Genomic DNA, 25,947 nt, shown 5'->3' on the forward strand with positions numbered 1-25,947 from the left:
ATATTCATTCTGCCTTGTATTTTTTGGCTGGTTTACCCAATGTAGCAACCTTGGTCACATTTGGTGCACTGAATCATATACACTATATTCCTTGATGTGCAACTTTATGATCCTTTAACATTGAGTGTTCCATGGTTGTGACTGGCTGTGGGATCTTGGAATATATGTTTGCAGAGCTTGCAGCGTTTGTTGTTGCACGGTTTTGTGCCATTATCAGTGTCTTTAAGTTCGTTGTGAAGTTTTCTGCTGACTAATTTCTGTTTGAGGTTTGGTGGTTGCCGGAATGCAAGAATGGGAGGTTTGGGAAAGATTTCTTTTAATGTCGCACCCTCTGCCAGCATGGGTTGCAGATATTTGATTATTTTTTGTATACCCTCTAGGGTAGGGTTGTATGGCCACTAGTGGTATGCGTGTGGTAGGTTCTTTCCGTCTGTATTGTAGCAGGTGTTCTCGTGGGGCTTTTAGTTCAGATGTAATAGTTTTGGCAATGGTCTTTGGTTTGTATCCCTTCTGTCTGAACGATTCGGTCAGGGTTGTGAGATGCCTGTTTCTGTATATATATTTTTGTATATATATATATATATATATATATATAAACATATATATATATTTATTTATATACATTTTTGTGTATATATATATATATATATATATATATATATACACAAAAATGGTCATTTAGTTTAACCTAAAATTCTTATTTACCTGTATAATTACAGGAAGAATGATCTGCACTAGATCTGATATGTTTCTTGCCATGCAGAGCTTTGACAAAGTGCTGCATGGCAAGAAACATGTCAAAGGATTCTTGTTCCATTTCTGTGCGTTTGTGCCATGTGCATCCATTACATTTTCAATTTTACCATGCTGCCTCCAGCCCTATCATCATTGCAGAGCCTCGCCTCATCCGACTACCTCTCTACTTGTTTTTTGAACAGGCCTGTCCCTGTGGCTAAATTATTGTCTATAAGAGATAGGACATCTCAATAATTGTATTTCTCACACATGAAAGCCCATCAACTTTAATGTGAACTAATTGCCTGCCTTACCTTGTATTGTGTTTCCCTATCTGTTTTATCTGTACCTATTCATACAGAATCGTGCACAATGTAACATTTATATATATATACTGTACCATAAAGGCAGCTGTACCATAAACATATAATGCCTCTGGTTGTATTATTGTAACATGCTGGATCCATTCCTTTTCTCTTTCAAGGCAGAGAGTGCTGTCCTACAACATGTTGCATTTCTTTCCGCCCACATCATGGCACAATGTTTGAGGGTTGTGTAGAACCAATAGGATCGGCACAGTATTGAGAAAAGCCAACAGGAACCTTGTCATTTGCATCTCTAATGACAACCTCCTGGCTGGCTCTGAATGTAAGCGGGACAAAACCTTCTCCATCTTCTGTGAGGATGATCCACAAAGAACCTATTGACATGAGACAGATGAGTAGTAACATATAATTGGTAAGAGCTTGAGGTACAAACCCAATTTCAACAGTAACTAATACACAAAGGAAATTAGGGGATAAGGAAAAGAGTAGGAACATAAGAAGAAATTACAGAAGAATGAAAGATGAGTATGGCTCAAGGAGAGGACATACTAAGAAGAAGGGGATATCTTCCTTAATATTCAAGGTTAGTAAAAGTTACCAAATTTCATTTCAATATTGGTTAGGTTGAAGATCTCCTGCACTCTTCTCAATTGAAGTTTATCTTGACACAGGAGGATGGATCTCTTATCAGTCACTCCATTGTCTGAGGGATTCTTTGAACAAGAAATTCAATGATTACAAACGTAATACTGAATCAGAAATAGTGTAAACATACAGCAAACACTCATGAATTAAAATTATTCCTTAAGAAACCCTGTTAGTGTAAGTGTGACTCATAACCTCCCGGAAAAAAACAAAAGCCTCAGAGGGGCCTATTTTCTAAGATCATATTTGAAATATATTTGTGCGTCACAATTTTAGTTCAAGTACAGGTAGTACAGACCTCCATAAAATATGCATTGTGTGTATGAAGAACATTATCCAACGCCATAGATTTGATTCAGAATGTGTTGTGTGAAATAATTGTTGACGCATCCCTCTGGTCGATACAGTCTTAATTTAAAACTATTACATGTATATTTATTTATAACTAGCATTAGTAAATATAAATGATTAGTGTCATATTTTTCCTAAAAGCCACACTGTTACAATGATACATTTTGCTAACCTATATAATGAAACATCTGTGTGGCATCAAATACATTTGTGTTTTGATACCTGACTTAACTCTGCACTAAGGCTATTAATCTTTTTAGGGTTTACGCCTAAGTCGAACTTGGCCAACGATTTTGCCACACTCCTTTTTTTTGATGCACAGAAAGCTGATTTTCTCAGTATATACCATTAATATTTGCACACCAAGCGCATTCCATTTCTGTGCACGCCCCCTCCAACCCCCCACCCCTATTTTATGCTACTAGCGCAAAAGCAGAAATTTCAGGTTAGTATACAGTATAGGCGCACAAAAGCACAATTTCACAAGAGATTTCTCTGTGCCAACTTTGCACCGTAAAAGTGTCCAGGGGCCTTATCTACTGTATATATCAGAAAGTCAGTGGGTTAAGGCTTTATATGAACAAAGCCAAGGTGTCATGGGTGTGAGGGTACAGTATGTAGAGCATGTAAGTGAAGACAAAGGTCCCATATCTTCACTTAAGTAAAGATATGTAAGTAAAGGTGGATTTTTATGGGATTTTTAATAATGTGAATTTATAATTTGTGGTCGAAGTTTCTCTCCCCATTGGGACCTTTGTCTTCACTGTATATATATATATATATATATATATACACACACAAAACTCAGCACCAAAATCAAGGCTATACTTTAAAAAATAATAATTTTTATTGTGGCAAAAAAAAAGGTTTTCTATATGATGATAAAACCATCATCAGATCAATGCTGGGAGATTTTTAAAGTATATATTCGATTTGGTGCCAAGCTTTTGGATATGTTGTTGTGATGAGTGATCAGAGGTGTTGGTGGCTTTTGACACAAGCAGATTTCAGTAGCATTTTTTGGAGTACCCTTTATCCCCTTTTTCCTGTATATATGGTACATATAGAGATGACAGTACTCCCTTGATGTAAATGTCCTATAGACCAGTCCATGCACGCTAAGAAAAGCAATATTAGTAAAGAACAAGCCGGCTCTCGAGAAAGCAGACATAAATAAGCAATAAAATGTTAATGTGTTGATCACACATATCCATATGTCACATCGCCGATGTTTCAGTCCCCAGAGGGACCTTCTTCTGGGGGTCAGACACAGGAATTTGACGTGTGTTCAGTAAATTAACATTTTATTGCTTATTTATGTTTAGTGCTTTTTTTAATTTACTTTTAGTGCTGATTTTATTTATGTTCAGTTCTGATTTTGGCTGCTCTTTTGTGAACAGACTATTTTTTATTATATGAATGTCAGGGCTAACTTTAATTATTCTCTACTACATTTTGCGTATCTTTCCAAATGGGGAATATTTAGTAGTGAAAAAGGTAAGTGATTAAAAGTGTGTTTGTCTCTTATAAGTGAATTAACGAAAAAATATATCATTAAAATACTAAGAATGTGTATCAACACAAACAAATATTTAAAGTGGCAGAAAATATATAAAATATGAAACACACCTCAAAAATCTTATATAACGTGAGTTATAATAAATTAGTTATTTAGTCCAATTGTTAGTCCAATAGCACTTTCATTGGACAAAAAGAAAAGTCAGTATGAGGTGAGTAGGATTCATTCCAATGGTTGATTTGATGCTATATGGAGACTTGGGCAGCTTCTTTGTATAGACCACATTAATAGACCAATCTTTAGAAAACAAACAAAAGAAGCCCATGTTCCATAGTGTAACACAATCTTATAAAATGAGATAAAAAATAGACAGGATGCACTCACAAATCTAGCTGCAATTCTCACTCGTAGGAAAAGGGATGGCCGTAAGCACCACAAATAGCAGCTCTCTTGGTGAGGACAGCAGAGGATAGCAGGGAATGGACGTCCCACGGTGTCTCCACATGTACAATACGTCTCCAAAGTCTGGCCACGCCTCTTTCGCTTCCAATTACAGCGTCTCTCAGAACGACCAAGAATGCAGGAGCTATCTGCTGCATATAATAATCTAATCTTCAGACGCTCTATTTTTGCATTCTCACACATTTTTTATATAATATTTTCAAGGGGCCGTGTAAAGTCTTGTTTGTTAATTGATATGCACAAATATGGCATAGTGTTTATTGTGGGGAAAAAGAAAAACGGAAAGGCGCACTGAGAAGCAGTAGACATTTATAATAAAAAGCCCTCAATTGAGCTACATGATACAATAAAAATGGACATAAACAATTTTACAAGGGGGTAACATGGAAGAGTGGCTATAGACTGGCGACTTTAGACATACGAGCACTATATATGTGCATTCCCCACACAGAAGGCTGTCTTACCATTAGTCATTTCCTTGAATCAAGCCATTTGTGTACCATCTCGACAGGTTGAGTTCTTATTGGCTGCTATTGAATTCATTCTGACAAATTATTTTTTGTTTGATTCAAATGATTATTTACAGATATTAGGCACATAGAGAATCCTCCCGAAGGGGGTGTTAGCGCTGCATGGCTGAAATGAAGGACTTGCTGGAGACTGATGATTGGATTATAGAAAAACTTTATTGCACATAGTGCAAGCAGATCCTCTTGACGCGTTTCTGCCTAGTTGGCCTTTGTCAAAAGCCATGGGCACCAAATTTGCCCCATCATTTGCAAATGTATATATGGAATGGTGGGAGTCTCAGTGGGAGACATATACCTCATATGCAGCTTATTATGTGTAGGAGTATATAGATGATATTCTCATCATATGTTGGTGATGAAGCATCTCTCCTAGATTATGTATCTAAACTTAATGATAATATATATATAATTATAAGTTTAGTGGCGAGAACAGCGAGCAGATCATACATTATCTTGAACTGGAAATATTGATTGAGAATGAACTCATTTGTACTGGAACATTCTTTATGGAAACCAACGTAAATTCTTACATCCATCCCTCAATTTGTCATCATAAAACTTGGGTCAACAATATTCTGTACCATTCAATCAATTTCGCAGGTTAAAGAGAGATGTGCACCCATGATGAACATTTCCAAAACCAAGCAATATTCCTCAAAAACCGCTTCCTTCAGGAGGAATACAAAGAGGAACTCATCGATGAATCAATAGGTAGAGTTAATAAGAAAAAACGTGAAAATCTATTAAGATACAAAAGTACATTGAGGAAAAACAAGATGTTAACCACTATGGATGTCCCTGCACAAGCTGAGGCAGCTCCAAGTGGAGTAGTTACTGTACTGTACTATTCCAACGCAATCCACAATTTCTAAAAATAAAAGTAAATTGCCTGTGTTTATTACACAACATAATGAATCTCATAAAGTAATTCAAAGGGCTTTAAATAAGCACTAGAGGATTCTTGCATTAGACCCAATATTGGGATCTGCACTGAGTTCCAAACCGAAAATTGTGTATAAACGAGCCCAAACTCTCAAAGGCTGTTTGGCCCCCAACCAACTAAGATCAGAAACTAAAAAAGACGAATTGTCGCTTCCTACACACAGAAAGCTAGTTTAGAGATACATTGTATCATATTACATTCCCCTGAGGATAGTAGTGAAAAAAATGATTGCAACGGCGCGTACTTATAACAATATCCTAAAAAAGTGAACTATATATAACAATATCTTAAAGCAAATGACAGAAATAATATCTTTAAAATATATATATAACGTGAACTGTGATCTATTAGTTAATCATGTGATAAATCCACCACCCAGTGTAGAGGTGCTAATAGAAAAGCTACTCAAAACCCTTTGTAAAGACTGTTCTCTTAGTCTTTTTGATTGCAGAGTTCCTCAAAGATTCAGGGGAGCGCCAATATTCACGTGGTTATATGCAAAAGAAAAATAAAGGCAACATAGTGTAATACAGTCTCAAATCTTTCTTCCAAGTGAAAAGGTAATCCACTCACAATTTTCCTCTCATAGGTAAGGCATTACAGAGACACTCCTCTCTCTGATTAGAGCAATGAAACTGGATATCCACAGGTGTAGACCCCTTTCAATTCCTCTCCACCACCGCACGAATACCCAGGAATAATGAGAAACACCAAATAGCGCTGTGACAGAGTGAAGTCAACTCCTATCAGTTACGCCTGGGAGACATATGTCTGAGTGCTTCATCCAGCACTCATAAGGGTTAACTCAGGTGGAAGATAGGAAATCAGAACTCGTTAGCTGACACCTGAGAGCCAGCAAGGTAGAAAAAGGATCATGTGACTGGCAGTAGCTGCCAGAGAGAGAGAGAGAGAGGAGCACAATGGGTTAATAGATTATTCTTAATGTTCCTGTGTTTCTAAACATTTCGGTATTTACCACCATTCAGACCCCACACTGGTAACATATAAAGGAATTGATCATGTTCCTGTCCACTGGAGAGGTGGTGACAGATTAACACTTCTGGCCCAGCGTGAAACATACTGGATCCATAGACTCCAAACGCTGGTTCCAGAGGGGTTAAATGTCAGCATTGACATAGGAGCTTTTTTGTGATAAGCATCTCTTTCCTCCGTTGTAGTGCTGGTTTGCATTATTATTATAAGTCACTCATTCTGCTTTTTCCTGTCTCCCCCCTAGGATTGAATCATTAGATCAGTGCAGCAATGTATGTCAATATTACAATATTTTACCATTATCATTATTAATGAGTATTTTCTATTAAAAACTTTTTTACTTTTAATAATTTTTTATATATAATGTTTATGTTTATTAAATAGATTGTCATTTTTATATCATTGTGTGTTACATTTTTGGAGCACTACTATGTAATGAGAAGATGCGTAACAATTACCAACGTTATCAATTTTTACCATATGGATTGCAATTAAGTGATTAATTGAATCACAAGTTCTGTGCCTATAAATATGTTAGGCAGTGATAGGGCAACTAGACTCCTGAAGAAGTCGTACCGACGAAACGCGTAGAATCTTTTGTTCAGCATCCAGCCAGTGCAAGTCCCAGATGCGAAGTCCTGGCAGCCGGAGATCCCCCTTACAGCACTTCCGCCCTTAGCCCTGTGTCAACCGGACGTGACGTTGAAGGGAGCAGAGAAGCAGAGGGAAAAATACATTGTGTACTGGTGAAGTGCTCTTACCTATCGGGATTTCGTACAGTGACTGTACCTATTATACCTTATGTGAGTGCATATCTATATGTTTTATTTGTGATGATCTCCAATACATTTTAAGACGTTATTGCGCTATTTGGTGTTTCTCATTATTCCTGGGTATTCGTGCAGTGGTGGAGAGGAATTGAAAGGGGTCTACACCTGTGGATATCCAGTTTCATTGCTCTAATCAGAGAGAGGAGTGTCTCTGTAATGCCTTACCTATGAGAGGAAAATTGTGAGTGGATTACCTTTTCACTTGGAAGAAAGATTTGAGACTGTATTACACTATGTTGCCTTTATTTTTCTTTTGCACATAACCACGTGAATATTGGTGCTCCCCTGAATCTTTGAGGAATTCCCCTGAGGAAGCTGAAAGAAACAAAAGGCGAAATGTGTAGGGTTTTTGACCCTCCGAGGATCCCGTAGCCGGCAACAAAGAGTCCTGTCCCCGGTGATCCACTGTATCTGCAGCGCGCGCAGATGTGGAAGTGTCGAAGACGCCGCCAACAGCCACGAGGATCAGAGGATCCAAGTTACAAGCGGGGGCTTCTTGCTAACGAGGACACTCTGTTCCGGGGAACTTCAGGCAATCCAGAGTGCTGTGAATGTGCCCTTATAGCACTCATGCCTGTAAAGTTTGGGAAAATGTGAGTGTGACCTTTTCCCACTGTATTTTGATGTATGTTCATTAAACTGTATCACGATATGTTCCCCCTTATATGCATTCTTTAAGAGACGTTGAACATGACAAGACACTCTTCTGCTGATACTTATGTGACTGATTTGTTTACTTATCACCTGAGCACAACCATCAATTTGTTGGGATTATTGTGTTATTTGTTGTGTTGGTTGCACTCTAATGCGCTTAACTTTCCACCATTAACTTTTATCCCTTGTTTATCCCAAGTTTCCAACTCTATCTGTCCATGAAATGTCTGTGAATTGACTGTATAACCTCTGTTCTTTAAATGTAACCATGTATTTTTTTTAACTCTGTGCCCAGGATATACCTGAAAACGAGAGGTAACTCTCAATGTATTACTTCCTGGTAACACATTTTTATAAATAAATCTGAGCCAAGGTAAGTGAAATTACAGAGGCATTCGCCGCTCCCCCGGCATTTAATGTAAATGACTCCGGGAAGCACGTGGGACCTCTGTAAACCCCGTGCCCCACACAGAGAATCTCATGCCCCCCAGTTTGCACACCCCTGCTATAGAGCATTGAACTGCTGAGCCTAAAAACAGTAGTCACAGAATGTCAGAGGTGTTGTGAGGCTGTGGATTCTTGTCGCAAGTCCTGCACACTCTTTCTTTTAAGTGTTAACACAAGTATTGTGCCATTAATTATGATAAATCGTAATATTTTAATACATTTGCTATATTTAATACATTTCCTGCCATTTTTGTCCCCAGAATTTCAGTTTTTGTCATGATACCTTAACCATGTGAAGCTTTTCCACAAGAAGCAGCACCTTGCTTTAGCAAAAATAGATGAAAGGAGTAATAAGTTTATTATGTGCTGCTTCTAAGAACGCCTCTGTGTGCATGAAAGTGTTGACACTAATCAATTATTCAAGGTAGATCATTTGTCGGGTAGCTACACCAAAGGTACTGAAAATGTTTGTATAAATGTCAGGCACGTACAAATTGAGGATATATCTGCATCAAAATGTGTATTTAGGGTAAACATCAGGAGGGTCAATGTTGTCTGTCAGGACCAGCTTGGTGGCGCTTCCATTGGTGGTCCTGCACTGAGCCCCACAGTTACAGAGGCCCCACGCTCTTCCCCACAACAATTAAACTGATTCCCGAGGGAGAGCGCAAGGCCTCTGTAATTGTCTCTTACCTTGTCCGGCAGCATCTCCTCCTGTGGCGTCTCGTTGTTATGGTGCCGCGGCATCACATGGCGTCGCGTTGTCATGGACATGTGACATCACATGGTGCCACGACGTCCCGTGATGCCACGACATCATGACACTGCGTCGTTGGAAGAGGAGATGCAGCAACGGTCAAGGAAAGAGGTCACGCAAAAGCCCCACACACCGAGCCCTGCAAAATTCCCAACCTGTCCTGGTTCTCCCCCTGCTTCTCCTAAATGGAGTTCCTGCATGGGACTAGTTATTAAACCCCTGAGCATCATTACGATGTCCACCGGATGTCACAAGGGCTAGCACGCTGGTGGTTTAATGAATAAAGTTTCGGACATTTCGCAAAAGTGTAATTATCAAACCACCCTTTGTGTGCTGGAGAGACCTAGCCAGATCCCATGATCTCTCCACCTCAGAACGATGATTGCAGCATCACTGATAATACAGTAGGAACGGAAGGGGAGGAGCCTGTTTCTCTGCCTGCTAGATCGCGTTCAGTGCTTCACAGGTGCGCACAATGCAATCTCACTCTAGAAAACAAGCTGGAAGCCCATGGCCTGTCCAATACTTCACGGGGAATCAGTCAACATTGTATCAAAGTGTGACCATGTGACCATTCGTGGACTGGGTGTGTGTATTTGGTATCAGCCCCTCCTCCCCCTCCCCCTCTTCCCCTCTCCCCCCTGCTACTATTTTTACTTTGCCTTAACGCATCCAGGTGAAATACAAGAAATTGTCATTCCAAAGTCAGCCCTATCAAACTATTTTATTTAGATCTACTGTACGTATGTAGAATCTGGTCAATATTTGTCTGTATACTCTAGTATTACTTTTCACCACTATTATTATAACTTTTCTAGAGTAACAGTATTATTTGTATTATGTAGTAAACCCAATAAAAATGTTTGACAAAAAAACGTGGAATATTCATATCAAAATATCCTACGGCAAGTTCAACGCAATTAACTTTGACTGTCAATATTACTAGATGCAATAAGACAGGGGTGACTAACTCCGGTCCTCAAGGGCTACCAACAGGTCAGGTTTTATGGATATACCTGATTAAGCCACCTATGCTGAAGCAGGGATATCCTTAAAACCTGACCTGTTGGTGGCCTTGAGGACTGGATTCCGTCACTGAATAAGATAACATTGACCAAAATCTCCACCCTTCAGAGTACAGTTGAAAATGGCAACAGTGCAGTACATCCACCTTTCTCACATGGGATAAGGAAGGACAGTACAGTGTTATCCTAAGTGTGGCGGCATCAGACGCTTAATGCAGTCAGCTAAACCTTTGGGGAAATCCTTGTGAAGAGAAGCAAAACGTGACACTCTTCCAGCACACTCCTTCTCCAATCTTTGGACAGAATCTTAAAATCTGTAGTGTTAATACTTATAAGGGTTAAATTAAAGCTGTATTGTTATCTTGACCAGTCTTATTTTTGTATCTGATTTTTCTTCCTTGTATTCATCCACATTAACTGCAAAATTGAATTTACGTCATTGGTAGGGAACAACCACGGCTGAATTTCCTATGATGGATGAATTTCACTTGCAAAAAATTACTAACAAACCAAAAGATAGTACCAGCACTCTCTGTCTCACAGTTACAGATACCAGAATACCAGTGTAGGGAATATGCATAATTTAATGACACTAATAATAAACTGAAATTGTAGCAACAATAGCCAATACGCCAAAGCAAGAATAAATATCACCATGGAAAAAGTCAAAATAAGGGGTGGGTGGAGGGGAAAGGAGAAGGGGGAAAAAACACATGAAACAAAAGGAAAAAAACACAAAATGGAACAAGGAAAGCAAACTAGGGGGGGCGACGTTTCGAGGGGTAACCACTTCATCTGGCCCATTCCCCCTGGTCCCAAAAGGGTCCCAGAGGTACTTCCCTAAGCCTTCCCTCCCCACTGTCAAACAATCCCACACTCAACTAAAGATCTAAAACAAGAATCATGGAGAGGGCAAATTACATGTACAGACACCAGATATCAGACCATGCCCCAGCACTCCACAAGGCACGAGGAGCTGTTAACAGAGGGTTTGCTTATACTCAATAACTGTTTGACGTCTGATATCTACATATGTACTTTGTCTCTTACACTATTAATGAACATACATTCATTGTCTGATATCTGGTGTCTGTACATGTAATTTGCCCTCTCCATGATTCTTGTTTTAGATCTTTAGTTGAGTGTGGGATTGTTTGACAGTGGGGAGGGAAGGCTTAGGGAAGTACCTCTGGGACCCTTTTGGGACCAGGGGGAATGGGCAAGATGAAGAGGTTACCCCTCGAAACGTCGCCCCCCTAGTTTGCTTTCCTTGTTCCATTTTGTGTTTTTTTCTTTTTGTTTCATGTGTTTTTTCCCCCTTCTCCTTCTTTCCCCTCATTTGACTTTTTCCATGGTGATATTTATTCTTGCTTTGGCGTATTGGCTATTGTTGCTACAATTTCAGTTTATTATTAGTGTCATTAAATTATGCATATTCCTTACACTGGTATTCATTTATATCTGTAGCTGTGAGACAGAGAGTGCTGGTACTATCTTTTGGTTTGTTAGTACTTTTGAAGGGAATTAGGGTACCTTCCTGTTCTGTGCACCCTGCATCCTTGCTGAGTTATTGAATCGGAGTGCTGTCTATCACCCCCCTTTCTGAAAAAAACTACATACACAGTGAACTTTCTGCATTCGCTTTCATGAAAAGTATGTTTTTTTTTGTCTTTTCAATGTCATATATTGCAAAGAAGGGTGGGTGGCTGTGTTGGTCCTTTCTTCCCTGTAGTAACAAAAGAGCGAGAGGGAGCAGGTGGTATAATACTTTTTATTGGACCAACAAGTAGTTGATACAGAATGTTACAAGCTTTCAAACCTCTCAAGGTCCTTCATCTGGTATGAGAGACACAATAAAGGATCTCAAGAAAACCTTGCAACATATCAACTATTTGTTTGTCTAATAACAAATATAATACCACCTACTTCTTCTCGCTCCTTTGTTACTACAATATTAAATATTATAAACTTTATAATAGCCAACATTTAATGGATAAGTTCTAAATAAGTCTACAATGCATTGCAGAGTTGTAGGCTCAAAGCAGATCATTCTACTCTTATATTTTTACAGCAAGAATATAAAAAGTAAGCCCCAAGTGTGGCTAAATGTACCTGGCAAGAAATGGTCACATACTGGAGGTCATCAAAAGATGGGTAGGGCAGCGTTTTCATACAATTCTTCAAGAACTCGTTCACTTCAGACAGACGACACTGTGAATCTGCCAAGATACATCTATGATTTCTAAGGTTTTTATCTGTACAAACCTCTTCTTTGTCAGGCGCTGCAGTATTATTTCCCAATGAATGGCATATTTCCTGAGTATCATTCAGGCATAATTTCCTTGAAGATGAGCTGTACAATTTTCTTGCAAGTGTCCATTGGTTCATTAACGCTGCTCCTCGATTTGTTGATTCAGCATCAAAGTTTTCTACAGGGACACAAGTCACTATCTTATTTTCATCAAAGTCCCTTAGACTTGATGTTGGACTTTGGCCCCAGCTTGTCCTTCTAACCACTTCTGCAAATCTGTTCCTTACACATGGTGACTGAATGCCAATATTGCCTGGCAGCAGAAGCTCTCTGCTTACAGTATGATCCTCACAGAAAGTTTTTTTCCCAGGTGAAAAGTGCTGTCTGCCATTACAAGTAGGTAAAGAATTCTCTATGGGCATTAATTCTTTGGTGATTAAATGGATCATATACTTGTCAGAGCCACATAGCGGCAGAAACACCAAGTCACTTGATTTCTGCTTTCCAACCAAGATTAGTAATAACTTATCTGTCAGAAAGCATATTCCTTTAGGTCTCTCATTATCCTCAAGTTTGATTTGTTGAATGTTGGGTATACTAGACAGAGTTATTGGATAAACCAAAATAAGTTTGCAAGTATTGGAGGCTACTGCAACCTTTTGAGCATGAGGATCGAGAGCTAATATATCCGGCACTGAAATCCCTGGTATGGTTACTTTCCTGGTGGTTGTTGAATACCTCTCAAAAGATACAATTATGAGGTTTGATGAATTTAGCTTCATTTCAGATGCAAAGTCCCTGTGTCTTAAGTGTAGCAGAGGGCTGGGATCAGACTTACGGTGTTTTGCAAGGAGATGAGTGAGATTCGCAGGAACTAAAGATGAAGACTTAACTACATCAACTGGCTCTGATTTTTCTGAATCTGTAGACTTTCTCCTGTTGTTTTTGGGTAGCTCTGCATCAAATATCATGAGAGAGGACTGCAGATATAAATCAGTGTCCATGTTATGGCCATAAATTTTCTCTGGTGGAATCTTAGTAGTAACAGCAACTTGGTAATCCACAATTGGTTCAACTGTGTAGATAATAGCATCAATGTCAAATACTGGACAGAAGGAACAAGCACTTAGGGTTTTCTGATCATCATCCCAAATGTATGAATGAAGGGCACTGCCAATAGCTAGTACCATACGACTGCCATCCTTAGTCCAACAGGCACAGTGAATAATACCACTGCTTTTAATATCCGCTTTTACATTGGCGTTGTCAGAACGGACAGAATACAAGACAGAGGCGTCCCGCTTAGTTAATATGACCAAGATTTCTTTGCTTGGATGCCATACACAGCCCTGGGGGAGCACAGGGAAGGGCTCTCCAACCTCACAAGTCTGAGAAACAACAAGCTTGTTCTTTTCCAGAGGGTTGTAGTACAGCTGCCAAATAGTTATGTGCTTCTTATGCTGAACAGCCAGCAGAGCTGGGATGTCGTTTGCAAAAACTGGTCCCCAGTAAAGACCTTGAACATGATCAAACTGTCCGATAACAACAGAGTTGCCAAACTTCGGTTCTTCATTATCAAGGTGTAAGGCTGTTAGCACAACTTGTCTGCCGTCTGTCCAGGCTAAGCCATGCACAGGATGCATTGCTTGGTACAAGGCGTTCAGACCTGTTCTCAGAAGTTTTGCCTTTCCCAACTCCATTGTTTTTGGATTCTGCAAGATCACAAAAAGAAAATGGACCTGCTGTTTAAATGATTATCCACAGCTTCTCCCTGAAGGCAGAATCCTCATTGTGAGATTAAGCTACAGAAATATTCATAGCAGCTCCAACAGAGTTATGCTTCTCTATTCTCTATACTGTAGACTGGATAACTATTCACTGCTTCACAATGTAATGAGCTGCTACAACTAACTTAAATCCATTTAAAAGCTAATTTTCCTATGCTTATATATGTCTTTGGAGGAGTTAAAATCCCCTCAGGACTCTGAGCAAGGTTTAGCTAATTGCTTTTTGTTGACATTACCTAGAAAATCTGTCCGGAGAGATTAAGTGCTGACAGTACCCTGTGCCTAAATATAACATACTAATACTTTCACCCTTTGCTGGAAGAGTATTTACAAGATAAGAGATTAATGAATGTCATGACATAACATCATGATCCCTGTCTTTTTCAGGTTTTCTAAAAAAAGAATGAGGATTACAAAGTAAATTTGTGTGTACTGTACTTCCTTTTAATGCTTAATTATCGAATGCTTATTTATCACAGGAATTTAAGTATCCCACTTTTTATTTTCTTGTTAAGCCTTCAATACAGTAGTTGCAGTGAATAGTTTAAAGTCCCTAGTATTTTGTTTATTGTGACAGGGTTAATTTTCTGTTCCCCGAACGAATGATCTTAGACATTTTAACTATTATTTGAGAAATAGAGAAATGTGGAGGGACAATGGGCACAGACACTGAGAAAGGAAATGGTAGATATAGTGTAGATCAGGCCTGCCCAACTCGTAAAGTGAGAAGGGCCGAACTGCTCCAAGGAAAAAAATTTGGGCTGCACGCGTTAAATTATCATCATCCTCATATCTCCCCCAGAACCCCTCACTATGAACCTTTACAATACTCCCCATCTATCTCTCATACCCCCTTCTCTCCCCCTCACCCACACAATACCCCCCTCCACATCAAACACACAATACCCCCCTCCACATCAAACACACAATACCCCCCTCCACATCAAACACACAATACCCCCCTCCACATCAAACACACAATACCCCCCTCCACATCAAACACACAATACCCCCCTCCACATCAAACACACAATACCCCCTCCACATCCCCCCAGCCCATTCCATGTCAGCATCCCCCCATGTCTCTCTTCCCTCAATATGACACTCTCTCCCCCTCCTCTCAATATGACTCTCTCCCCCTGCCCTCAATATGACACACTTCCCCTCCGCTCAATATGACACACTCTCCCCCTCCCCTCAATATGACACTCTCTCCCCCTCCCCTCAGTATGACACTCTCTCCCTCCCCTCAATATGACACTCTCTCTCCCTCCACTCAATACGACATTCTCCCCCTCCCCTAAATGACATGCTCTCCCCCTCCCCTCAATATGACACTCTTTCCCTCTCCCCCCAATATGACACTCTGTCCCCCCCTGCAACTCACATCACACCCTCCCCCTGAAACTCACATAACTCTCCTCCCCCTGCACCTCACATCACTTCCCCCCCTGCCCCTCACATGTCAGCAGCCCACCCTCTCACATGTCAGCAGCCCACCCTCCCCTCACATGTCAGCAGCCCACCCCCCCCTCACATGTCAGCAGTCCACCCACCCCCTCACATGTCAGCAGCCCACCCCCCCCCTCATGTCAGCAGCCCACCCCCCCTCACATGTCAGCAGCCCACCCACCCCTCACATGTCAGCAGGCCACCCCCCCTCACATGTCAGCAGCCCCCCCCCCACCAGCCCGTTTTTCACCCCCCCCCCCACCAGCCCGTTTTACACATACACACACACACACACACCTCTTAGTAGCTCAGCACATCCTCTCCCCGGTACTAAGCCCCAACCCGGAATGTTCTGACCTCCCCGGCATCCTGCTATTGAAAAAAAAAATACTCACGGCTGCCGCATCCTCCTCATGCTGCTGCTGCCCCCGCGCACCGCAAATCGGGCGGGGAGGGAAGGAGGGGGGGGGGATGAATCGCCGCCATTTTTTTAAACTTTTTTTTTTTACATTTATTTAATTAACTGGTGCCCGGCCGGAGTCATCGCGGGCCGCACAGAGAGGCCAGGCGGGCCGCATGCGGCCCGTGGGCCGTATGTTGTGCAGGCCTGGTGTAGAGTATTAAATATTCAGATAAAATATTACGTGCCAATGCACTCACCAAAGACTAAGGTATAGAAGCTAACCTACTGTAGTCCAATTTATCTCTGCCAAGAGGTAGCACAGGCCCCGTCAAACTCAGAATATCTTGGGGGCCAATTCTGACATTCGATTGTGAGACACAGGTCGTATCATCAGAGATCCCTCGGAAGGAAAAAATAAAATAAATAGTAAATATGACCTATGCATTTGTTCTTGAGATATACTTATTATAAATATGTAAACATATTTCTATCTCTTCCCCATCCTGTCTCTCCCCCCCTCTCTCACTCAATCTGCTCTTTCTCCCCCCATTCCCCCTCTCTTTCTCTCTCCCCATCCCCTCTCATTCCCCCCATCCTCCCTCTCTCTCTCTCTCCATCCCCCCTCTCTTTCCCCATTCCCCCTTTGCTGTCTCCCCCATACCTAATCCCTCCCCTCTCTTTCTCCTCCTCTGTCCCTGCTCACTCTCACCCATACCCTCTCTCCCCCTGCCACCTTTCTTTCTCCTTCATCCCCTCTCTATTACTCCCCATCCCCACTCTGTCTCCCCCAACCCCTTCGTTTCTACCCCTTTCTTTCTACCCCATCCTCTTGCTCTTTCTCCCCCCCCATCCTTCCTCTCTTTTTTATCTTCACCATCCCTTCTCTCTCTTCTCTCCCAATCCCTATCGCCCCTCTCTCTTACCCAAAGAACCTGCCTCCCTCCTGAATGAACAGTCAAGGCCCCACCCACACTCACTCTCCCGCCCGGCCAAACCATCTCCGGGTCGCATGAGTGGGTTGCTTAGGCTGCATGTGGCCCGCTGGCTTGTGTGAGTTCATGCTGTAGATCAAGTACCATCCGGTGGTGAATTCAAAATCAAATCAAATCAGTTTTATTGGCATGACGAAAGAATATTTCAGTATTGCCAAAGCGTGAATAGTAAGGGGTAGGGGACAATAATTACACGAATACTAGGGGGTAGGGTATAATGGTTGCAGGGTATATGGGTAACAGATTCGCGCAGAGGTGTGGGGGTTAGTGGACGTCCCTCAGCCTGTGGCAGGTGCTGATATAGTGTGCAGCCAGTTCTGCTGGGGTTTCATCTTCTCCCAGGAGGATCGCTATTTTTTGGTTCTCCTCTATATTATTAAAGTTCTGGATAACAGCATATAGTTTCTCTAGGTGGGTACTCTTCACTTCAGAGTATTTTGTGCATCGCAACAGGAAGTGTGTTTCATCTTGTACCTCTCCTAGCTCACATCTTTGGCACAGTCTCATCTCCCGGGGCTTCCAGTTCTGTCTGTGTCTGCCTGTTTCTATTTCTAGGCTCTGGGCACTAATTCTGTACTGGCCCAGGGTCTGTCTCTGTTTTGGGTCTTTTACCTTCAGTAGGTAGGGTGCCAGAGTGTATTCTCTCTGTAGGCTGTGGTAGGTCTCCAGCTTCTTTGAGCGTTGGATATCATTTTCCCACCTTGTCACATACTGCTTCTTCATTTCGTTGGAGATTAAGTTGATTTCTTTTTGCGGCAGGTTGTTAATCTGTGTGGGGTTTTGTCCTTGGAGTGAGAGGACAAGTTGTTTGATGGCACAGGGTTTAGTGAGGAGGTCCTGGATCGCATTGCTCTGTAGCAGTAAGACTGTGGGTGGCTGTTGTTTAGGTGGGCCCAGAATGTCAGTGCTCTCTTCTGTACCGTGAGTAGTAGAGGAAAGCGGCCCAGCTCAGCCCGGCATGCATTGTTTGATGTACTTCTGTGTACTTGGAGAAGGTGTTTGCAGAATTCCAGATGCAGTATTTCTGTTGGGCTGGTATCCCATTTTGTGGAGTCTGGGTATGTTACAGGGCCCCACACCTCGCTGCCATACAGAAGGATGGGTGTGATGATGCTGTTGAATATTTTCATCCAGATTCTTATTGGTGGTTTGAGGTGGTACATCTGTTTCTTTATTGCATAAAATGCTCTGCGGGCCTTCTCCTTCAGTGTATTTATGGCCAGGTTGAATTTCCCTGATGAGCTGGTTGTTAGACCAAGGTATGTGTAGCTTGTTGTCTGTTCCAGTGCATTGTCGTCCAGTGTGAATTGAGATATGGTTGGATGTTTTTTAGATTTTTTCTGGAATACCATTATTATGGTTTTTTTCTAGGTTCACAGAGAGTGCTCAGGTCTGGCTGAATTTTTCTAGTATTGCCAGTTTCTGTTGGAGGCCTTGTTCTGTTGGAGACAGCAGGAGCAGGTCGTCTGCGTATAGTAGAGACTTAATCTCAGTTCCAGCCAAGTTGAGCCCAGGTGCTGAGGAGGATTCTAGGGCTGCTGCGAGCTCATTGATGTAGATGTTAAAAAGTGTGGGACTCAGGCTGCAGCTCTGTCTAACTCCACGGCCTTGATGGAAGAAGTCTGTCCTTTTGTTATTAACTTTCACACACCATTTGTTTTCAGAGTACATACTTTTGATCGTGTCGTATGTTCTCCCCCCGATTCCGCTCTCTAGTATTTTCAGCAATAGGCCTGGATGCCAGATGGAGTCAAAGGCTTTTTTGAAGTCCACAAAGCAAGCAAAGATTTTGCCCTTGTTGGTGTTGTGGACGTGCTTATTAATCAGGCTGTGTAAGGTATAGATGTGATCCGTGGTGCGCTGGTTTGGCAGGAAGCCTGTCTGGCTCTTACTCAGTACACTCCGCTCTGTCAGGAAGGTGAGGATTCTGCTGTTCAAGATGCTGTTGAACAGTTTCCCCAGGGTGCTGCTGACACAGATTCCTCTGTAATTGGATGGGCCCAGCCTGTCTCCTTTCTTGTGGATAAGGGTTATCAGTCCTTCGTTCCACAGTTCAGGGAAGTAGCCAGTAGTGAGGACCAGGTTGAACATTTTCAGTATTGCTTCTTGTATAGATGGATTGCTATACTTCAGCATCTCTTGTAGAATGCCATCTGGTCGCTGGCTTTCTTGGTTTTTATTAGTTTTATTTTTTCTTTTATTTCCTGGATTGTGATTGGTATGTCCAGGGGGTTTTGGTTATCTTTTATAGTGTTCTCCAGTGATGTTTGTGTGGTGAGGATTGTTTTTTGTTCTTGCGTCAGGTTTTCTTCTGGGATTTCTTGGTAAAGGTCCTCGAAGTAGTTTTTCCAGATGTTGCCATTCTGAATGGCCAGGTGTCTGTTATTCTGCTTTGTATCCAGATGTTTCCAGGTTTGCCAGAAAGTATTTTCATCTAATGCTTCTTCAATTCTTTCAAATTTTTTGGCAATGTGGTTTTGTTTTTTCTTCCTTAGGGTGTGCCTGTAGTGCTTTAGGTGTTGGTGGTACCTCATTCGTAGTTCTGTATTGTTTGGGTCTCTGTGTTTTTGGTTTGATATTGTTCGCAGGCTTTTTCTAAGGGTGTTGCATTCATATCAAACCATTTTTCTTTGATTTTGTCATTTGTTGTGGGGCTGTTAGGGCTAGTTTTTTTCAGGTTTGATTTCCTTGCTATTAGATGGAATATTTTGCTGAGATTTCTTACTGCCAGGTTTACACTGTGTTTGTTCTGCTTGTAGTTTGTGTCCTGGAAGCTTTGGAGTAGGTTTCCAACTTCTGAGCTGAGATTATTTCTGTGTATGTCGCGAGGCTCTGTTTTGTCCATTTGTAGGTGGCTTTCAGACTATGAAGGTTGGAGAGGGGTTTTTGTGGTGTGCTTGGTTGGTCTGGTCTCTTAATAAAGAGCAGGGTTTGATTATGGTCTGATAGGGGTGATGGTGGTCTAACTATGAAAGCACTGATGGCTTGTGGGTCTATGTCGGTTATTGCGTAGTCCACTACGCTGCTGCCCAGCACAGAGCTATATGTGTATCTACCCAATGAGTCTCCTCTTGTCCGTCCATTGATAATGTACAGTCCCAGACCACGACACAGGTTTAGGAGCTCTTTACCATTTTTGTTTGTTGCACTGTCGTAGCTGGTTCTTTGACGTGTCACAGAGCTATGACAAGTGTCATTTCCAAAGATGTAGTTATTTCCATCTGAAGATATGTAGTCCTGTTCTCTGCCTGATCTGGCGTTCAGGTCTCCACATATCAGCACTTTACCCAGGGTCTGAAAGTGGATTGCCTATGTCTGCAGGGTCTCGAAGATGTCTGGATTGTAGTATGGGGAGTGGAGGGGGGGATGTATGCTGCACATATGCTGCACATATGCTGCACATATGCTGTGTCATATAGATGGGTGAAGATGGAGCCTTTTATTTGTAGCCACAAGTTGGTATCTCCTCTCTTCATTGGGTTTATTTGGCTGTTAAGCTCCTATTTGTACCATATTATGATTCCTCCCGAATAACGGCCTCATTTCACACCTTTGTGTTTTTGGGCTGGGACTAGGAGCTGCCTACAGTATAACCCATAGGTATGAGAGACATCTCCTTCGATTGAATCCATGTTTCGTAGAGAATAAAAATGTCTACGCTCGTCAACTTGTTAATAAAGTCTGGATCTTGTGGTTTAGAACCAAATGCTAACGCATTCAGGCCCTGAATGTTCCAGCTGCTAATTTTAAAAGATCCCATCTTGGATATTGTATAGGTTATATATCTTGTCTTATGACTTCCAGTGAGCTAATTTGCAAGTGGTTTTTTTTTAACTAGTCTTTGTTGATACAATAAATGTGGGTACGTTCATTCTTGTCATTTCTGTACTTCTCTTTCTCTGCATGTAGTGGTGTATGCTTGTTTGTGGTAGTGATTTTGGTAGGATTATGCATTTTTAGATCAGTCTGGTGCAGATGGTAGTGAGCAGTTCCCGGATTTCCTTTAGTTCGTTGCTAGCCATTAGTCTGGTTCTGGAGGTTGTTGTTGTGATGCTTTTCTGTGATGCTGTGTGGTTGTCCCGATGCTGCTGTCTATATGGGTATCCCTGTGTCTCGTGAGATCTGTGTAGTCTAGGTCCCTGATGCAGTGTCCTGTCCTGCAGTGGGTATTTGGCTGTTCTCTCCAAGGTGACATCTTTCAGGGTCTTTGCAAAGTAGCGCATCCCTTGCTGGTTGAGGTGCACGTGGTCATACAGGTGTTGTGGTATGATGGAGTCATGTTTAGCCAGGTGTACATGGGGGAGAGATGTGCATGTTTTTGCCAACTCTGTGTTGATGTTCTGGATGGTATCAGTTGGGATATCTCTTCTTGGTAGTAGGGTAGACATACTTATCTTTGTGGTGGGGAATCTTTGTGCTGCTCTCTGCGCTACTTGTGTCAGATTCTCAGCAAGATTCCCCTGCTGGGTCGGGAGATCGTTGGTACCAGTGTGGATGATGATGTATCCAGGGTTTCTGAAGTCTGGTTTGTTTAGGATATCCAGAGCTTTCTGTGTTGTGGGGCAGTGGATCGTGGTTACGTGTTTGCCTGGGAAGAGTCGCTCACTGTTTAGGTATCTTCCATTTGAGTCGATGAGTATTATTATGTCAGTGTTGTTGTGCCTGGTGTCTGTTCCAGTTGTTGTGCTGTACTCCCTGTTGCTTTCCAGGTGTGCATTGTTGTGGGTTGTTTTGGGGACATTAGGTTTTATTGTTGAGCCAGTGGTTGGCGTTGAGTCTGTCTTTGTTCTTGCTGTTTCTATTTAAGCTGGGGGTTTGCTCTGTGCTGTGTGTTACTGTCTCCTGTCTTTGTTCTTGCTGTGTCTGTCTGAGCTGGGGGTTTGCTCTGTGCTGTGTGTTACTGACTCCTGTCTTTGTTCTTGCTGTTTCTATGTCTGAGCTGGGGGTTTGCTCTGTGCTGTGTGTTACTGTCTCCTGTCTTTGTTCTTGCTGTTTCTATGTCTGAGCTGGGGGTTTGCTCTGTGCTGTGTGTTACTGATTCCTGTCTTTGCTGGTTTTCAGTGATTATGGGCTGGTTGTCATTATCTTGGGGAGCTTTTGTTAATGAGGTTTTTTGTTGTGTTACAATACGAGTCTCTGGGTTTTCTGTCTTATTGGTTGATACTATCATTTTATGTTTCTCTTCGAGTTTCCTCAGTTTGTCTCTGATCTGCTTATTGTCTTGTTGCAGGGTAATAATAGTAGTTTTTTGTTCTTGCATAATTGCCATGGCTTCATTTTTTATGATACTAATTTCTTCTCTTAGTTGGTCTTGCATCTTTGTCGTGTAGTCATTTTTATTGTATTAATTTCTTCCCTTAGCAGATCTTGTATATTAGCCACGTTTTCGTTTTTTATTTTAATAATTTCTTCTTTTAGTTGGTCAGTACTCATCTCTTGAGATTGTTTACTTAACATGTGTTCTTTGAATAGTGTGAAATCTCTCTCCAGCTGGGACAGGCTGTCTGCAATCGTGTTGGGGGGTGGATATGCTGTGCTGGGGGATGGATAACTTGGTGTGATGTCTTTGCTGGCTGTGTTTCTGACTTGATTTGTTATCTGTGTTTCTATGTTCTCTGACTCACAGTTTTCTTTAATTGGGGGAAGCTCTTTTTCTTCAATTATTGCCTGGTACCTGGAAAATCCTCTCAAATTCATGCAAACTGCTCTCACTGCCTTGAATCATAATGGTGCCATTGTGATACACATTTACAGTTAATATAGTGTTCTGTGACTCTTCCCCATCATGGATTTTTATTTGTCTTCCCTTGCTAAGTCCTCCCTTTTTGATGTATGTGTAGTGTTTGCATATTGTAACATGCCAAGCTGTAGGGGATTCAGCAAAGAAAAGTAAGTCTGTTTTTATTTTTTTTCCCCTCTGTGTATGCAAAATCAGCAAACAGGGTTTGTGGCTGTTCTCTTAGCATCTTGTGTTTGAAGTCTTTCCTGGCCGGTCTGCTCAGGCATTCCTCAGGATATGTGATTTCAGAGGTGTTAGAGTCGTAAAGGATGGGGGTTATCAACAGTGTCTGTTCACTTACAGCTTTGTTGCCTGTTTGATCTTTTAAAGATATATTTTCCATTTCTGTTCTTTTGGTGCAAAATCCCTATTTGTGTGTCTGTAGTTTCTATATTAATCGGTGTTTTCCTGTATTGGTGATATTGTATGTGCAGTAATATAGAAAGATTCTTACCGTTGGGTCTTTTCTTTAGGTTTCTCCTGGTGTATCAGGGATTGTTTTTGATTTCCTTGTTGTTTTCTGCTATTTCTTCTTTATTAATCTTTGTTTCTTGCAGGTTTCTTGCTTGCTTGTTTTTATTGTTCAGTTTTTATCGAAAGACTGTTTTTTTGTTGCAAATTAGCTCATTTGGAAGGCATAACGTTGATAAGAGTTAGGAGCTCGTCTTAACTGCTGCTGCTGCTGCTCTCTCTCTCTCTCACCGTGTAATTCTTGCTCTCGTGAGCTTTCCTAAAGCCCCATCTCTTTTGGATATCCCAGAGTTGAGCCTGCACCACCCTGTGTAGCTTGAGCAGTATGTTTTGATGCATGGACTGAGTACGTGCAACTCCTGAGAGACTGAGATCAGGAACTGCCCTGACTGCAGCGCACAGGCCTCCTCCTTCCGGGACGACCTCACACTGGAAGCCGGCCACTTCTCACAGACCAAAACCAAACCCCCTGTCCTGGAACTTACCTGAGGGTATATACAGATGTAGCAAAGGTTATTGCTCTAGCTGGTGCATTACGGAAGGATATTCTGCGATATTCTGAGATATTCTGCACAATAACTGCAATTAGCGCCTATGAAAACTTGGACATTCTACGTTATAATGCAATATATTGTTATCAGTGGGAGCAATCAAGTTCACTACATCTGTAAATGCCCCTAGCTTCATACCAGTATTCTGCAGAAGAAGCAGTCTATAAAAGTCTTCAGGTACATATTGCCCTACAGAACAGACAGTGTGTGGGAGCTAATCTGAGAAGAGGATGTGTTCTGTTGCTGATGGGGATCATGATAGGCAGGTTTAGTGAGGCTCCGAGACTTAGTCCAGAATGGGAGAGGCTAGACTCAGTGACGTGTACAATAGTAGTAAACTCAATGACGTGACCTGGATGGTGGCTGAATGACCCAGCTGTCCCCCCTTACTTACTGCTGGAGTAAGGAGTACATCCCACCCACAATCTGAAGAGAGACAGGAGTCAATAATTCACACATTTTTGGATGGTGAAGCAATTTATTAACTCAAAATAATACTGGAGACGATAACATAGAGGAGCTATACTTCTGATTTCTACCAATATAACATTTGTTAAATAAATATATATATATATATATATATATATATATATATATATATATATGTATGTAACGGGTATTCCCTCTACCCCAATCACAGATATAGTGTGAGTGTGTGGGAACCTATGTGTTACCAGGTGTGGTGCATATACCTGTAGGTTCACAAGAGACCTAAGCCTCCACTTGTTGGGAACCTGGGGTGAGACCTTCAGTTCGATCTGGTTCACAGTGCCTCCACCTGTGTAGGGTTCTAGGAATGTAGAAGGTTGCCTACACAGGACCCACATATACAATAAACACATACACAGGAATGTATATACCACTTTACTGTAATGCAGAATAATCACACACCTTGATAATAGTAATACTTCCCCTAGAGGGTAACGCCACAAATATAACTCAGTCCAAAGTGTTTTCACTCCACTAGGAGTGTACCTACCCACCACCGTGTATCCCCACACGTGTCCACAGCCTAACCCCTTTGTCCCGTGGTCAGCTCTGCCACTATGTGTAATTATAATATACAGTATATATGATACGTTGGTGCACTTAGGAAGGTACCTGCCGAGCGCTCCTGCACTCGGACCAGCAATCAACATCAAAAAGGATCTGCCGCTTGGTGATCCCGTCTGTCATCCAATGCTTCCTCGCACGAGGATCCGCCAGGGGCGATCCCACCCTGGAGATAGTCTCTGTCCCTGTAGCAGAGACTTGAGCCCAAGTCTCTTCTCGAGGAGCGCAGTGTCCGCTGTGTCCCTATCTAACACTAGTACTACTGTGACAGGGTCCATAGCCTAGGGCCTGTCCCTGTAGCACCACAAGCTGAGGAGTTCAGGACCTATCTGGGGCCTAGGGGGTTACTGGCCTAATGCAGTGGGTCACTGACCCCTGCACTCACCTTCCCCTAGCTCTTCCTGGTCCTGACTGGTACTCTCCCGCGAGTACGAAATGTATCCTTTCCTGGCAAGCAGGGAGCTCCTGCAGCCCTATTGGCTCCCTGGCGTCATGGGGCCGATCACGAGGCTCATGGGATTTGTAGTCCCGTTTAAGAGCCTTCCCTGGTAGGCTAGAGTTTGCGCGCTCCTTTCTGCGCATGCGCAACTCTGCCGGGCCGCCGGGGGCTTCTGCGCATGTGCGACATAGCGCAAGATGGCGACGCCCTGCTCGGGACCCACCGAGAACCGCCGGGACGCCCGAACGCTCCCTGCCCTGGCCCCAACCCTCCAGAAGTGCCGGCGGGTCCATCGAGTGACCCGTGGCAGTGGAGGAAACGAGGGGGGGGGGTCGCGGGGCAGCAGGCACGCAAAGGGGACCTGGCTACATCCTCCCCCTGGTAAAAAAAAACCAACGTCCTCGCTTGGGACACAACTGAATATAACTATGTACAGAAGTAATATAATGAAAATGGCACAACATCGTTATATAATAAAAATGCAACAACCAAATGCGATCTTAACTTATCAGCTCTACATTAGATTGTACAGTTCATTGAACATCACAATAA

The 25,947-nt window shown here is 42.2% G+C and overlaps 1 protein-coding gene across 2 annotated transcripts; it reads right to left on the reverse strand.

Annotated features, from left to right (window-relative positions):
• Positions 1-687: 687 nt before the first annotated feature.
• Positions 688-14,366, reverse strand: LOC142493834 (WD repeat and coiled-coil-containing protein-like). Of its 2 annotated transcripts, none has more exons than XM_075598469.1 (3): positions 12,483-14,366; positions 1,660-1,774; positions 688-1,435 (listed from the first exon to the last, which is right to left on the reverse strand). In XM_075598469.1, the coding sequence occupies exons 1-3, from the start codon at positions 14,166-14,168 to the stop codon at positions 1,266-1,268; spliced, it is 1,971 nt and encodes a 656-aa protein (XP_075454584.1). In that variant the 5' UTR covers positions 14,169-14,366; the 3' UTR covers positions 688-1,265. The 2 variants fall into 2 exon arrangements, with proteins under 2 accessions (XP_075454584.1, XP_075454583.1); XM_075598468.1 differs by having other exon boundaries at positions 12,330-14,366.
• Positions 14,367-25,947: the final 11,581 nt, after the last annotated feature.

Source organism: Ascaphus truei, chromosome 4 (assembly GCF_040206685.1).
Source record: "Ascaphus truei isolate aAscTru1 chromosome 4, aAscTru1.hap1, whole genome shotgun sequence".
NCBI lineage: Eukaryota > Metazoa > Chordata > Amphibia > Anura > Ascaphidae > Ascaphus > Ascaphus truei.

Bases quoted from the DNA above. Each gene is read 5' to 3' on its own strand.
- LOC142493834 (XM_075598468.1), bottom strand. From the start codon at position 14,168: ATGGAGTTGGGAAAGGCAAAACTTCTGAGAACAGGTCTGAACGCCTTG. The intron at 1,775-12,329 runs GTACATTTAGCC...TCTTGTTCAAAG, and splicing joins ATGTGACCATTTCTTGCCAG to AATCCCTCAGACAATGGAGT. The intron at 1,436-1,659 runs GTAACTTTTACT...TCATGTCAATAG, and splicing joins CAATATTGAAATGAAATTTG to GTTCTTTGTGGATCATCCTC.